Source organism: Diachasma alloeum, unplaced genomic scaffold (assembly GCF_001412515.2).
Source record: "Diachasma alloeum isolate Michigan unplaced genomic scaffold, Dall2.0 Dall_scaffold_00194, whole genome shotgun sequence".
Lineage (NCBI taxonomy): Eukaryota > Metazoa > Arthropoda > Insecta > Hymenoptera > Braconidae > Diachasma > Diachasma alloeum.
In genome coordinates this window covers 43,279-59,054 of record NW_021680359.1, presented here as the reverse complement: position 1 = coordinate 59,054, position 15,776 = coordinate 43,279, and the positions used below count along the sequence as shown (strand labels likewise).

Genomic DNA, 15,776 nt, shown 5'->3' with positions numbered 1-15,776 from the left:
ATAGATATTATTTTTTTAATTACCGACGGCGATGGCTGGGTGGTTAGAGCGTGGGGTTGGCCCGCGGAGGACTTGAGTTCGATTTCTGGTGGCGGGGCGAAATGATTTCTTAACGCTCTAATTTTCACAGATTCATTGTTCGAACGGGAGTCTCGCAAGGGACGACTGTACCTGGTCAAAGTTTTTCCTTGGCCCTTGGCGAATACGGTACAAGGGGTTGGGGGTGGGAAGGGAACAAATCGTAAAAACCCGAGAGGGTATACGAAAGAATAAAATAACGTTTTTTTTGTAATTGTTCAAGAATTATGTGAATTTATAAGTAAATTTGCATTCACTATTGACAATTTGCATTATTGAAAGTACAGAATCGTTTTTATTAAAGATCAATATCTTGTTATTGTAATAATTTTTTTCTTCGTCGGAAATGTGTGAATCCAAGTGTATGAAAATTTTAACATCCTTAAGTATTTGCATGAACACATTCACAATAGACAGGAAGCATATGAAACCGTATTGAGTGATCGGTATACAGCAAAACTTGAGGCATAATGACCTGTCCTCCGTTCTCCAGCTGGACACTAGGCTACTTGAGAGGCACGAGCGGAATTTTTCATTTCCGCTGGAGTTCGCCATCGATCCCAAGTTTCAATTTATTTCAATTTTTTTTCTTACTATCATCATCATCCCTATTTAATTTTTTTTTTTCACCAATTTTTATCCAGTGGGAATAAGAAACGGTTCTATAGCCTCGCTTGATCGATCGCCAGATGCTCTATCGCGCAGGTGCGTGTCCCGATCTCCTCTTTTATTCCTCGTTCCTCTTTTCTCCATTGGTAAAGGACTGCACCATGCATACGTATGGATACTAAGATTCTCATTTCCGATAGACTTAACCAACTTATCCCAGTGGTACCCGCTAGCTTCCCATTCACTATTCACTAATTTGATTTATTTTCCGTTGGAATTGAATTGTTTTCGATTGTATTTCTTCATTTTACCTTTTTCATGAATAGTCAAGTATACATTATGCAATTTCTTGGGAATAAGAAGAAGAAAGTGGATAAAAATGGTGAAGAATGCAATTGAAGAGCAATGGAATTCAGTACTAAAGCAGTAAAATTAAATAAGCCTAGAATTCTCGTACAGATTCTTATGCGAATAAGGTAAATGTACCTATATGCTCGCCTCTTTCACATTTTAATCATTTTGACAGTCCGAAGAGTTTATCAAGAGTGAAATACGATTGGAGTTATTATTTTAGTTAATAAGAAAAGTTATAGACACCAATGAACAGTGATTTATTGAAGAATGAGAGAAAAATTCGGTCCACATCAACTATGGTGCTACGATAGAGTGAATTCTTAAGCGGCGAGTTAAGAAACTCACAATTTTAAAATGTTGATATCTCCGTTATAATTGTGAAATGGGATTAAAAAATCCCTGACTGAGGTTTCGGATGGTTAAAAAAACAAAAAAATGCACAAATTATAGTAATATCTTAATATTACACAGAAATGTCGGCAACTGAAAGAGTAGGTACAATGGAAATGGCATTGACCCTATGCTCGTTTTGTAACCAACTGTCAACTGGTAACGGACTAAATGGATCAAAAAATCATTCAAAAGGTTGGACTGTCCAATTGATATATAATTTTGTGCCTCGGGATATTTTTTTATGTTGCTTCATCCCAAACAGGATACTCACGATATAATTAGTTCGGATATAACCTTTTCATATCATTCAAATCACGAGATGAGGATAGGATCATGTGTCGAACGGGCATGGGGACAAATGAGCGAATATAGGAACATACGATTTTCCACGTTTATGGACGATTATTTATTAAAAAATCATAATTAGCATGATTCATATAAGTGAATTGTAATTCTGAAGTTTTTACTTTCTTTGATATATAATTTAAAACATCTCATCTACATTCATTTCAATAGAAATATTAGACTAATGATGTATTCACCTTAGCTAGACGAGTGTAGGATCATTTACCTTATCTTTAAAATAAAGAAATTGGAAGAATTCAAATTCAAAAGAATTTTGTCTTAAAAGTTGTATGGAATTCGGAAAGGATCTTCTGATATATTTTCGTACAGTACACTATTTTCTGAGATATTCATCAGGCAATTTGTATACAATGTTTTGCATAATTTCATACTCTCTGTAGACCGCTTCACTGCAGACTGAAATTCTAAAATAAATGAATTCATAAGAGTATCCTGCGAGAATATTGACGAACGAATCAACTCGATTCATCATCATCGCGTGACTCCTGGAGTATGCCACAATCACGCAGTGTATTTCGAATAGCATCGGCGCATGTCTGAACACATGACTTCTCCTGGTCAGTTAATTTCTGTCTAACAGTGTGATGAACGCCTTCTCTTCCAAGAACACATGGTACAGACATGTAGACGTCCTTGTCGGTGCCATGAATGCAACTCTAAGGTACAGAAATAAGAAAAAAAAAATTAAAATCAAACCTCCTCTTCGGCACCTAGTGAATCACTCATCGATCGTGATCAAGCCGAAGAGTCGAGAGGGGAGAAAATTCTTACGTGGATGTACGTAGAAACCGGGATTACGACCTTCGTATTTCTCAGGATGGCATCGACAATCTGGGCTGTGCATATACCGAGGCACCAGGAGCTTGGTCCGTTCTCACCCTTTTCACCATTCAACTTCGATTCTGTCTCGTTCATCGCATTCGTTACCTCGTACCAACGCTCTGGATCACTTATTTCACCCATTCGTGGATTTATATCGCGCAGCTTCATGCCAGCTACGTGAACACTTGACCAAACTGGAACTAAATTGTTTAAAGTTGATGCGAGAAATTCAATTGTGAAAGTCAAATAATGAATATTGGATTGCAGATTAAAATTAGCTCATTTCGTACACGGAGAAAATAAAATAGTAACGATTACCATCTCTGAATCCGCACATAGGAAACATTACAAAAGTTTTGCAAGTATTACTATGGCTATGGTAATGGCTGCCATGGAACATCGCATGGTTACGACGGGGCATAGTGAGCTCCTCAATGGTAATAGGTACTATGGACACAGCAATATATACTATGTTACATAGTAAAGCTCCCTATGTTATCTAAAATGTCCTACAACACATAACGAAATTGACACATAACGAAACACATAACGAAACTGAGGAAAAGTGTGATATGTAATCATATAGTTTTTCCTTTGAAGGAATGAGGAAGTTTGAATGATTGATATGTTGATAGGGAAAAAAACATGACATTTTATTCAACGTTACATCACCGCACATCATCCATACGTAATATTCGACTTAAATTTCATTTCCACAGTAAAATAATGGATTCATTCACAATATATTGTACTAACATAACAATGTGTTAGCTTGTTCACGTATGAAAAAATCGTATAGAAATTTTCTATACGGATTGCGTATAGAAATTCTATAGGATTTTCGTATATAATATTCGGATATTTCTATACGAATATTTTCTATACGAATTATTTCTATACATGAGTTTTTACATAAATTTTTGTTTTCATACGAAAGATGTCTAAGCACTCCAGAGAAAAACGTAGAGAAATGTCGCAACTCCATGCGAAATGTTTCTACACATATGGCAGGGGGTCGTATAGAATCAAACCTATAGAAATCGTGTAGAAATAATTTGTATAAAAAATATCCGTGTAGAAATATCCAAGTATTGTATACGAAATTCCTATAGAAATTCTACACGCAATCCGTATAGAAGATTTCTACACGAGTTTTTCATACGTATTAGCATGTCCTTTCATTAATAATGATTATTTTTTCGATTAATCCAAGATTTTTCGTGCACGTGATGAGCTTTTATGTGAACTTCTCGAACTTTTCGAACTTCCAGTTATGGAAATGCAGTTAATGCTCAAGAATTACATATTTTCTATACCTGGGCGTAGTCCAAAAAGAGTTTTCCAAATGTTTCAAGCCCTCGAGCGGTAGCCAGTCCTACGCTTTTTATGATAAATAACGTAAAAAATTAAATAATCAAAAATTTATGATTTCCCATGCATGGAATTCGTATTTTTTTTCTCTCCTATACCTTTTCGGGTTTTTATGATTCGTTCTCTTTCCATCCCCTGCCCCCTGTACTATATTCGCTGGAGGTCGAGGAAAAACCTCAATGAGGGAAAAATATGACTACACCTAAAAAAATGTACTGATTCAAGTCGACGTTGGTTTGATTCTGACCGATTTTCGGTTTGATTCAGACCGACTGACTCGGACTACGCCAATCCGGATTCTGGGTCTGATATAAGTCGAAAATCGGTTTATTTCAAGTAGAAACGGGTTATGCCGACATCGGTTTGAATCAAATCGAAAAATCGGTCTGAATCAGGCTGAAAAATCGGTCTGAATCATGCCGGGAATTGACTTGTTTCATGTCGAATTGACGGCATGAATCAAGTCGGACTTGGGCAGATGCAAACTAGAATATTGGTCTGCTCTTTCGACTTGATTCAGACCGACTTCGTTTCGATTCAGGTCGATTTTTCGGTTTGGTTCAGACCGATTTTTCGGTTTGATTTAGACCGATTTTTCGGTTTGATTTAGACCGATTTTTCGGTTTGATTCAGACCGATTTTTTGGTTTGATTCAAGCCGATTCTTCGGTTCGATTCAGGTCGATTTTTCGGTTTGATTCAGACCGATTTTTCGGTTTGATTCAGACCGATTTTTCGGTTTGATTCAAACCGATTTTTCGGTTTGATTCAAGCCGATTTTTCGGTTTGATTCAAACCGATTTTTCCGGTTTGCATCAAACGGATTTTCCGGTTCGATTCAGACCGAATTTCCGGTTTGATTCAAGCCGATTTTTCGGTTTCATTCAAACCGGTGTTGGCTGGACCCGTTTCTGCTTGAAATAAAACACTTTTCGACTTATATCAGACCCGGAATTCGGATTGGCCTAGTCCGAGTCACTCGGTCTGAATCAAACCGACGTCGACTTGAATCAGTAGTTTTTTTTTGGGTGTACAATGATTCCATTCGAAAGCAATAAAAAAGTGATTAGTGAATATGGCCATATTTAGTCATTATAATACTGAAAATTAGGAAATTGAATTGCAATGCTTCCATTTGGATGCTGAGCATAACATTCATAATAATCGTTTCTTTGTCGATCAAACCAATTTTTTTTATCATCGCATTTGCCTGATGCCACCTAACCTGAAGTCTCCCCCTGTGCTCCAATACTCATGCAGCTGATGGATGTGTTGGCCAGCCCAAGCCTCTGACTCAGATAATACTGTAATCTCACAGTATCCACCAAGGTGCCACTTCCAAGCACCCTGTTCGATGGAAATTTTGACAGCTTCCAAGTGATGTAGGACATGACATCAACGGGCTGAGTGACTACCAGCAACACAGCGCGACCGGCAAACTTGGCAATAGCGGGTACAATCTTCTTGAAGATCTCCACATTATGTCGGATATTCGGCTTCTCCAGGGGACCAGGCTCGCCAATAGCTATTATCACCACTGCCGATTCCTTCACCATAGTTATATCTGAAAATCATCCAAATGCAGTGAATAAAAACAAATGTCGAGTTGAGGCAAAACGAGGTGGACTTAATGAAGACACGAGGAGATTAAGATATTCTAATGTCCCAACGGTATTTGAGAGAAGCAGTGGACGAAATCGTGTGTATACATTCTCATTCCAAGAATACTCTCCCCTCAACCTTTTTTTTTATCGTTTCGGCCTTTTGTGTTACTGAATTCTCCACCTTGTGAAGCGTGAAATCATCATTTTTGTCACGAACTTTGATTGAGATAGGTTCGATGTTTATTTTTCTTTCCTATGACGAAAAACAGGGGCCATAATGAGTCTTCAGGGAATTTCTTTAGTTTTGAGAAAATTCCAAATTTAGACATTCTGGGATGTTACGTGAGGCCGGTCGGACCCTAGAGGTTTTTATTTTGCATCAACCGAGTGAATCTCGCATAAATTAGAAACAGCAACAGTACGAGACATTGGGAGAGAAGATCAAGCGATTTAAATTAAAAAAAAAAAAAATTCTGGGGATCAGAGAGGCTATTCTCGAGTCACGATCGTTCGTTTGGGCCAAGCATCACCAGTTATATTAGTTGGTGGTAATATTAAAAGAAGTTATTCGTAAATTACTCAATTTTGTTGGCTTTATTTGAAAATTGGACATTAATAGAATAATCAATAATCTGAGTTCAGTAGCGAAGCGGTAACCGGGTTAAGTGCATTTTTTTTGAACATAAGTTTTTCACTAAAATTGACTCTTGAAGGTATGATGCATCTGCGGCATAAACGATTTTAGCCTCAAAATATATTTAATGCCCTTTTCGGAACGAAATGAAACGGGTTGTGTCGCAATTTTGGGAAAAATCCATTTCAGAGGAGCTAAGTCGACATAACCCGAAAACAATGATTTAAAAATGAGCTAAGTCGATTTAGCTCGTTTTGCATGGATTCAATGGGTATTCTTAATATTCTTTTTGAATTAGAGTAGTTTGAATTAAAGAATTAGGTTTCTAACTTTCCCACTTTACTGACTATACAATTTTATTATGACTTTAGAATGAAGGAAAATTGATTAAATCCATCCACCTGATAATATCTCAATCGATTTTTTTATTGAGTGGCGGTTTAAGTCGACAACTCGGTTGGAGAGGAACATCAAGAGAGCTAAGTCGATAAAAATTGTTAAAAAATAGTCCGCCGAAGTTGCAACTTATCCATGCTAAAATCTTCCTCGATATTAAACGAAATCCGTGCCTAAGTTTGATTAAATTCACAAAAGGACAGTCACTATCAGTTTTTCAGCTTTCTTGTATAATTCACAGTTTTCAAATTAACCCAGTTTACCGCTTCGCTACAGAGTTGTCGATTAGTTATTAAGTAAAGAATTCTAAATTTCAGAGTGCGATTCACGAAATAATCGGAAATTTGACTACCTCAATTAGTGATGGATGCATTAATTAAAAATTAAAATTATTGATTGAGAATATAATTCAAACTTTGAAGAATTGATTAACAGTTGATTTAATAATGGAAATTCGTTTGATATTATTAACTGATGTGTAGTAAAATAACAATATCTATGTTTTGTGTTTTTGAGGATGCCTGTTTTAGCCGTAGGGGAGGCTTATGCGAGCAAATGAACGATTCCTATTCGAGAATAGCCTTCCAGACATTTGACAGTTTCCATCATCTCAAGTGCAGGATAAATAGATCAGTGGATAGAAAAAATTGGTAATCCGGACATCCAGGACGATCCTGGTGAGAAGATAAAAGGTATGCTGTCGCTTGAGGAGGTTTTCTCCAGGTATTAGAGACGAAAGAGAAAAAAGAAAGAAAGAGGGAGAACGAGTGAGAGATCGGTTGATGAGATTAGTGAAGAATGAGTGGGGACGAATGGACCGGGTGAGCGTGTCCTTCCATCGTCTGAGGAATCGTGTCCTGGCCACTGAGCTGTCTGTCTGCCTTTTCCACGTAGATAGGTCTCCGACGCGATGAGCGTGATCTGTTAAAACGACCAATCCTGCACCCGTTGATAGGACGAAATGGTCAGAATAAAAAAGAAGAGTGAAAAGAATGGAGATTCCTGATTTTCAAATGGGAACAATGGAGGGAAAAGCAGGTGGAATAGAGTCAGGTGTCATTTGTTGTTTCCCTTGGGAATTTCCCATTTTTGAAATATTTGGAGCAACAGCCTTACGTGTTTAATTGAGTGAGACTAATCGCTACAGTTTTGGGAGAAGAAAGCAACAAGAAATAGAGAATGAATGCATAGTTTTGTTTGCAATTGATGAATGCAACTTTCTTATTTCTGCAATGCTAAGTACTGGATTATTATCATCTCTCGTCACAATTTAAAGAAAATAGTATTGCTATAGCGGAAAGTGGGGCAAAATGAAATAGTCGAAAAACGACTGTTTGACGCAATTCAAGTCAAAAATTTTTTTTCATTAAATATTTTTTTTCAACTTTTGTTCATGAACTTTTTCTGTATTCTTCGGAGTACTCATGAGAATAATGTACATGCCACGAAAAATAAATAGAAGCTAGAAAAATTTATCCATTTTTGTGAGAAATCCGATTAGTAATTTTTATCATGCATTTGATTCAAAAATTAATTTACCATTGACCAGAAAAATATGCAAAATTATAAAGAATATTAAAGGATTTAATTTTTTATAAGTTATTATCATCTAGAAATATGACCAAAATGCCAAAGATGCATCCTCAAATCCGATTGCATGGAATAACAAAAAAAATTGACATGAATATTTGATGAGAAATGGTGAAAAATATTGGGAATAAATGAACAAACAGGTGAATGTGCTTGATTGCAAAAATTTTGGGAATCCTTACCGGCTGTACCACTGACCAATGGATTCCCTAGGAAGATGCCAGCATGCCGGATGTCCTCGGCCTCGGCCTCCGCTCGTGCCGCATTCTTGTCGATCAGACAGACTTCGCTCGCCATTCTCTGTGGGATTTTGCCGACAGATTAATTGCGGTAATTATCTCACATTTTTGTATGTACGTGCCTGTTTCCCCATTTATATTGTCTATATTCCCTTATTTTTCCATCGAGTTTACATACTTGCATGAGGATAGCAATCGCACAGGCGATGCCAACCTTCCCGGTCCCCACGACAGATACTTTCAGCCTATGAGGGTAGGTATCGCATGGGCTCAGGCGATTGGTAATCAAGGCATTTTTCGTTGTGGTCGTTATCGGGCTCCTGTCAACCTACCGTTAAAATATAACGTATAGAGAAATGGAAACTGAAAAAAAAAGAAAAATTCTTTTCACATTTTACCTGTGAGTCGTCGAGCGTTTCAGGAACTTTCGCATCAGTATTAACACCAAGCTCTTCCTCCATCCTAACCTATTCAGGGAGAAGGAATTTCTAGGCACCGGAAAATAATGGAAAACATCACGTTGCATACATAGTAGCCCTCAGATACCAATATACTTCATGTACAAAAGAATTTCTCACCAACGCATTAAAAACTCAATCAGTCATTCTGAAAACAATCGTCTTTTATTTACTTAATTCGTTTTTCAAAAAAATGACTTGACTTATCAAATTTTCGTCCCCCTTCATTCTTATTACAATATATTCATTCTATCTCAATACTCTGAATTATTAAAAACAATTAATCTTTTGTCCGTCCTTGATCCCTAACCAGTTTTCCTATGAAATCGATTCCCCTAGATGAAATCTAAATGTATGAGGTATTATTCCATGTTAAACCGGTCAACCCTTGATCCTCCCTCTCTCGAAACTGAAAAGGATGTTTTCGCAGCATTGTGGGGTTTGAAACACTATCTGATATTTTTTCAGAATTATTTTATGGCCCTTATAAGAGATATGATTTTTTTTTCGGTTTTTTTTGCTGAACAGAAGAATTTGTAATCTTCAAACTCGCAGTTCCCAGTTTTTTGTGACAGGACAACGAATTTTGGAAGGAATTAGAATACCATGATTTGAGACCATGTCCGTATGTATGTATGTATGTCGGTATGCTGTACGCTGAATGTACGCTAAGAGAAAAACAAACACCCGAGTAGAAATTTCGATCAGGATTTGATCAGGTCCGCCCTGACGTTGGATTAGACTGTGATGATGTGAATTGATTAGGTCCTGGTTAAATGTGTAACGCCGTTTTAGATCCAAATTGGATCAGGCCTGACGGACCCAAACCTGATCAAACCGCATGGATCTGGATAGGAGGAACGCGTCCAGTTTCATTACTAAAAGATGTGCAATCCCGAAGTGAAGGAGAAACAATTAATAAATTCCTTGCAAGAATCCTGTGGAGGAGGATTCAACCCCTCTACGATTACAAACTCAGCTTACCTTCGAAGGGTGTTCTTCGTAGACTCGTGTTCCAATTCTACGAGGGATTGATTGCAAGAACAGAAGGTCCAAAATGCATTACAGGCAATGACCAATTGTCTTCGAATAAGTGGTAGCAACTTAGAAAAATTTTGATAACTGCATCAGTAGTAAGCAAATTCCTACGTCCCAAAAGTCCTGATCAATTGCTCAACTTGTTAAAAGGCCATATGTGGGAAGATAATGTAATTCATGCGCGATGTTTTCCATTATTAAAATGCGGATTATTTTGAGAAATGGGAAATTATGTAGGGAATTTTTTTCAACATTTTAAGTAATTGAAACAATTTTTTCAAGGCCTCTTCTCCATTTTTTCTTTTTTCGAGTATCTGAGGGTGTGCAAAAATCCACGGACTGTTAGTTTATCTCGATCTTTGTTTGATGGAACAATTGTTCCGTACTCTTCCTCATTCGTATCCATTGTGAACTGTCCATAAAAATTCAATTGTCTGAGTTTTTTATACGTTTCTAAATTTGAATTTCGATCTATCTTCGTACGTTTGTACGTTGGTCGCGTGTACGTGAATCTGGTTTGGTGTCCTATCAATGGGTAATTGGTTTTGAGTTTCTCGGGTTTGTGTTTGTATTTACCTGTGTTTATGGTGTGTTTATGCCGTTTAATCTGGGCCGAATTGGACGAATTGAAGAAACCGGTAGTTGGCTGAATCGTAGATACCCAGGATTGGGAGCTTCTCCCGATGGATTGGTTGTGGATCCCAATGCCAACAAGTCGCTGGGATTATTGGAAATCACTTGAGTGTCCAAAAGTATTGGAGCAGGCAAAGCCCACCGATGTACACGTACTGACGCCCCAGCAAAGAAGTTCGTTTTGCTGCAAGTGATCACACTTCTGATACTCATGTCTCTCTGAAGTTGAACCACAACCATCCCTATTATTATCAAGTTCAGATGGAAATGGCAATAACAGAGAGAACTTGGTTTGATTTTGTTATCTGGACACCTCAAGGCATCAACATCGAGAGGATCCCATACAATGCAACAGTGGCTAAATGTATAACTGAAGGAGCAATGCATTTTCATAAAAACAATCTAGCCCCTGAGTATTTTGAAATGAGAATACCTCGTTGGCTACCACCTTTCGACCTGTCCAAAGATTAAGCATCGGAACCAATGCATGAAATCAGTATTTGTTTCAAGTCTTGAAAAACAAAACTGTATAGTTATTTTGTTGTTTGTTCATCATTAAAAACGGCAGTGGGAGAGAGAGGAATGTTAGATTCATACTTAGACAGTGATAAAGGAAAATTCTATAGCAAAAATCTATAACTTTAAAGTTAGACATAGTAGAAAACATCCGAAATTTCTATAATCGATAGAACTTGAGTAATAAATGTTTTATTTATTTATTTATGATTGGGTTTCAAGTCAATGAGTATTAAGGATTTAAATATTGATATTTTTATTTATCAAAGACATCAGAGTCCAATATAAAAGTTATGAATATACATAATACGAGTAATTCATTTTGATTCAATAAATATAAAATGAAATATTGAAGAATTTTTCGTTCAATCCTTCACAATAGGCTTCTGAAAATTCACCAGGCATGCACAAACGAAAACGATCTGTGAAATCATACCACTTTAAGTTGTGGCAATGTACTGTGTAATATACGAAATTGTTTAATCCTACCTACAGCATGTTCAACGTATATTCTCTGTTTAGCAATTAACTTTGTCTGAAGTTCCTCTTGAGCTGTTAGGCGTTTTCGTCTTTTTAAGAAGGGAGGTATATTCAAATGGGCTCCCCTCGCTTGAACAAAATCTGAAACTGTGAAACCTCTATCAGCGAGTACTAAGTCGCCTTCTTCTAGATAATCAGCAAATTAGGACCGTATAAAAATTTCTCGATCGGAAATGCACCCCTCGTATACATCAGATACAAAACAAATTGCTCCATTAGGTGTGCATCCTATCAATACTTTAAAAGTTGAGTGTGCTTTATATGACGAATACATGTTACCTTGCTGTTCAAAATTAGCAGGGGATTGACAGAAAAACTCTGTGCAATCTATCAAAACTCGAATTGTTCAATTTCTTGAAAGATTTCGGTAATGTACGAGCAATTATTTGGCGCGGTGGAAACATGCGCAATTGTTTTATGCTCCTGTTATTTGGTTGCGTGTACATAAAATGAATCCAAGTTACTGTGATTTTTGTTATAAGTCCGACAGAAATTATGAAACGATACGACAAGTCTTGAATTAATAAACCAACACGTAATCTGACCACAACTAATATCAATAGTTGCCTGATAGTTAATTCCAATCTAGGATTATCTTCATCATCACTCATTCTATCATCCTCATCATTATCAGTTAATCCATTTTTGGAGTGTTCCAATACTGCAAATGATAACATGCTGGACTCAGAAATGACAAAAGAATTTTTATCTGACAAAAATATAGACCTGTATAGAAGAAACACTCTTTGGGATCAGATTGCAAGTAGTTTTCAAAGTCATCCATTACTGATCTCTTCTCAGTTTGCGTGCTCAATGTCCGCGATGCCCACTTCTCTTCACGGTCTGAGTCCCAAAATCTTTGAATACATGTTTTACGTGTTTTCCCTGGTCATAATTGTGGCTCTCAGCACTGGCAGTTGGCGATGTTGTGAAAACTTCTGTGTTTATAGATGAATTGATAAACTCCTGGATTTTCTCATCGATTAGTTCATCAGAAACTTCAACTTCTGCTTCATAACTTGAAGTCTCAAATGCTGCCTCGACTTCATCATCAAGAGCAGACTCGTCATTCGTCACAGAGGAAGTCGAGGCGATGGATTCTATACAATTAACATCAGAAGCTCTGTCTGTATCGTTCATGACTTCAAAGTTATATGTTCTTCCATCATTTGCCTTGGCAACACGCGTCCCCCAGACTACGTTTCTCTGAAATTCGAAAGCGTGGAATTAGAAAGAAATTTAGGGAATATCATAGTTGCTGTTGAAATATCGAACTGTCACGTAAAAATCAACAGCAGGAGCAATTTGAAAAAATAACGTAGACTAAAAAACTTCAAGCCAACAATTAAATACTGTCCCAATGACAATTATCCCAAACTTTTCGAGACTTTTTATTCTCCATTCAAGGTAAAACACAAGTCTCATAATTTTTTCACCCCCGAGAATCCGATAAACAGAAAAGTCTGCGAGGGGGAAGAAAGTAACGACGTCGATGGTACTTCACTTTTTATTCTTTCTTTATTTAATTGTTTTGCGAACGCACGACACCACAACCAACAACTGCCCATTCATGGATTGATTTATGCCTTAGCGCTAGTATGACGCTGAAACTGGGGAACGATTCTGGCGAAAGATTAGCTTAACTTTTGGTGCTAACTGTACTAATAAATTGCGTAAAAAAAACCGGGAGTTGGGTCTTTAAAGGGGGTGGAAAACAGACGCATGTATGCGGAGGGTTGAACATTTAGGGGGGTGACGGGGAGGGGTCCCGGATTATATTTTTATGAAATATACCCCTCGGGAAACATGCGTTGATTTTTTATAATTTTTATAAAAGTGAATTTCTGCACATATTATTTTTCGTCATAACTGCACATTAAAGTTCGATTTTCTTTCGTAAATGCAGGTAGGAACGTGGGTTATGTCAATCCGAGGATCGTCGAAAGCATCAGAAATCCGAGGAATGGAATAAGCCACTTTCCTCCGGTCATTTTTCATTTGAGAGGAAAATCGAACTTTCCCTGTAGATATTGATGAGAAAAAATATCTTCTCGATTTCTTCTAAAGGCCGCTTATTATCAAGATAATTCCAGAATCAACAGAATAAATAAGGTTCGCTTAACTCCTCTTACCATGTCACCATTCGTCATGTTGAAATTGCATTAATTAAAAAAACGAAAGTGACGAGCATTATATTAACATTCGAATTAAAGCAGTCGTCGATAAAGGACCCATGGAATTTATGTTAAGACCCTGAGTGCGCGTATCGATAATAATCGGAAGCGCCGTCGTATTTTTTCTCGGCGCGGTTTTCGATCGCGATCAGCTCTGCACCTCTCGTAGCAACCATTGGGGCCTCCCTCGGAGCCGATTTTTTACATCGCACGTGGGTCTCCCGACAGGTTTGCTTGGAGTACCAGCGCCGAACACCGGCATTCAATTTCAACATTAATAATCACTGAACAAAAATGACGAGGGAATCCCCTCCTCCTCTGCCGCCCCCTCCTCACCCCTTACCCACATTCATCAGATCCACCGATCGATACCACGAATGCGTGCCGTAACCATTCAACTCTTTAGTATCTTTTCTCCCCCTTTTTCTCTCGCTCCCTCTTACCCATTTTGATACAGATAACATCTCACAAACCTCAAGCCGTTACTACGCGGCATAGGTAGCCGGTGGTATGTACAAATAATCCTTTGAGCTCACGCCAAAAGTAATATTGAATCGCGCCAAATAATATACGACCCAATAATGTACGCAATCCGTGGTACAATTATCTGGCTTCAACCTCGATTCCTATCTAAACGTGAGATAATAATAAACAAAATAATGGGGATGAATTAAAAGTTGTGGCTTCAAGCTGAATATCAATAAGTAAAATAACCGATAATAATCTGAAAATAATATTCACTTATTTGAATGGATTTGTTCTCATTGCTAGACTGAGAAAAAAATTTAATTCTGCCAATCAAATATTTTTCAGACAAGACGTTATAGCGAAATTTTGTATGAAACATTACGGGTATTTGCTGGTCTGAAACAAATTTGGATAAAAGAATTATATTTTTATCTCAGTGGAAGATGCTCTGAAGAAAGCCTTTGCAAACAACGTCAAAAAATGCACTGATCTCCGTACAATGTTGCATGCAGTCTTCCGCTACCAAGAAAGTAACTTCGATACACCTACGGATAAGATTATAAACGTAAAAACTATTGACAAGAGTGTCATTGATATATTATACATGTTACTCCCTTTTTCGTTTTTTTTTCTTTTCGTTTAAACTTTGAGGAAACCGAGAGGGAGTAAATGGCATCGTGTGAACGACACGGCGAGAAAAAGTTGGACTACAAAGGATAAAGAGTGAAGGGGGGAAGACAACAGTGGGGACCTCATGCAGGACTTGCAAAGGCAGCAGAGGCCCCTCTTGCATGCCACAGTATGAATGTAAGTGAGCGTTTGCCTTTGCACACGGAATTTTAATTGGCTATTTGTTTGCCTCTGGATTTTAGACGTCCGCACCAGGGCCATTGGCCATTGTTCTTGCGCCAATAGAGCCGATTCCGAGCGGTTCAAAGGGGATTCTTTATTTCACCCTATAGTCTATTGCTATCTAGCCAAAGTCGAGCCACTTGGGGAATTTTTACCAGTGAAAATATACATATGTACACACCTACATACACTTACGTACTATTTTGATTTTTATGATATCCACAGACCCCTGTGTAAAGCAATTCCAATGATAATCCATGCTTTATTGATATTTTGCGATATAATGTATACACATAATGGTGGTATAATGTAGAAAGACGAGCGTTTCCCACCCGAGTCGAGGTGCACACGCATAAATAACAAACATCCGCACACCGGCGCACGTCTCTTTCGCCCAGTCTGCCATTTGCAACCTTCAAGGCGGCTTCACCACGGTCCAGGGGTCGAGGAAGGAGGGAGACTGAGCGTGTGGAGAGATAACTTCCTAGACCCCCATAGCTCGCTGAAATATCACGGTGAACTGGTATATCGTATATACCAGCGTATAAAACGTGTATCTATGCGGTTTCTGTACCCGATGCGCTGTCTATTGCGTACAATACTTTTGCCTCCCCTCGAAGTTGAGACACTCCGGCAAACCAA

The 15,776-nt window shown here is 37.8% G+C and overlaps 1 protein-coding gene across 1 annotated transcript; it reads right to left on the bottom strand.

Annotated features, from left to right (window-relative positions):
- Window positions 1-2,141: 2,141 nt before the first annotated feature.
- On the bottom strand, window positions 2,142-8,916 carry LOC107048464 (L-lactate dehydrogenase). Its single transcript, XM_015271633.1, has 6 exons — window positions 8,854-8,916; window positions 8,634-8,783; window positions 8,399-8,516; window positions 5,218-5,556; window positions 2,572-2,822; window positions 2,142-2,456 (listed from the first exon to the last, which is right to left on the bottom strand). The coding sequence occupies exons 1-6, from the start codon at window positions 8,914-8,916 to the stop codon at window positions 2,256-2,258; spliced, it is 1,122 nt and encodes a 373-aa protein (XP_015127119.1). The 3' UTR covers window positions 2,142-2,255.
- Window positions 8,917-15,776: the final 6,860 nt, after the last annotated feature.

Coding starts and splice junctions, on each gene's coding strand:
- LOC107048464 (XM_015271633.1), bottom strand. CDS start 8,916: ATGGAGGAAGAGCTTGGTGTTAATACTGATGCGAAAGTTCCTGAAACG. Junction 8,517..8,633: donor CGATTGCTATCCTCATGCAA/GTATGTAAACTC, acceptor AAAATCCCACAG/AGAATGGCGAGCGAAGTCTG. Junction 2,823..5,217: donor AGCACAGGGGGAGACTTCAG/GTTAGGTGGCAT, acceptor TAAACAATTTAG/TTCCAGTTTGGTCAAGTGTT.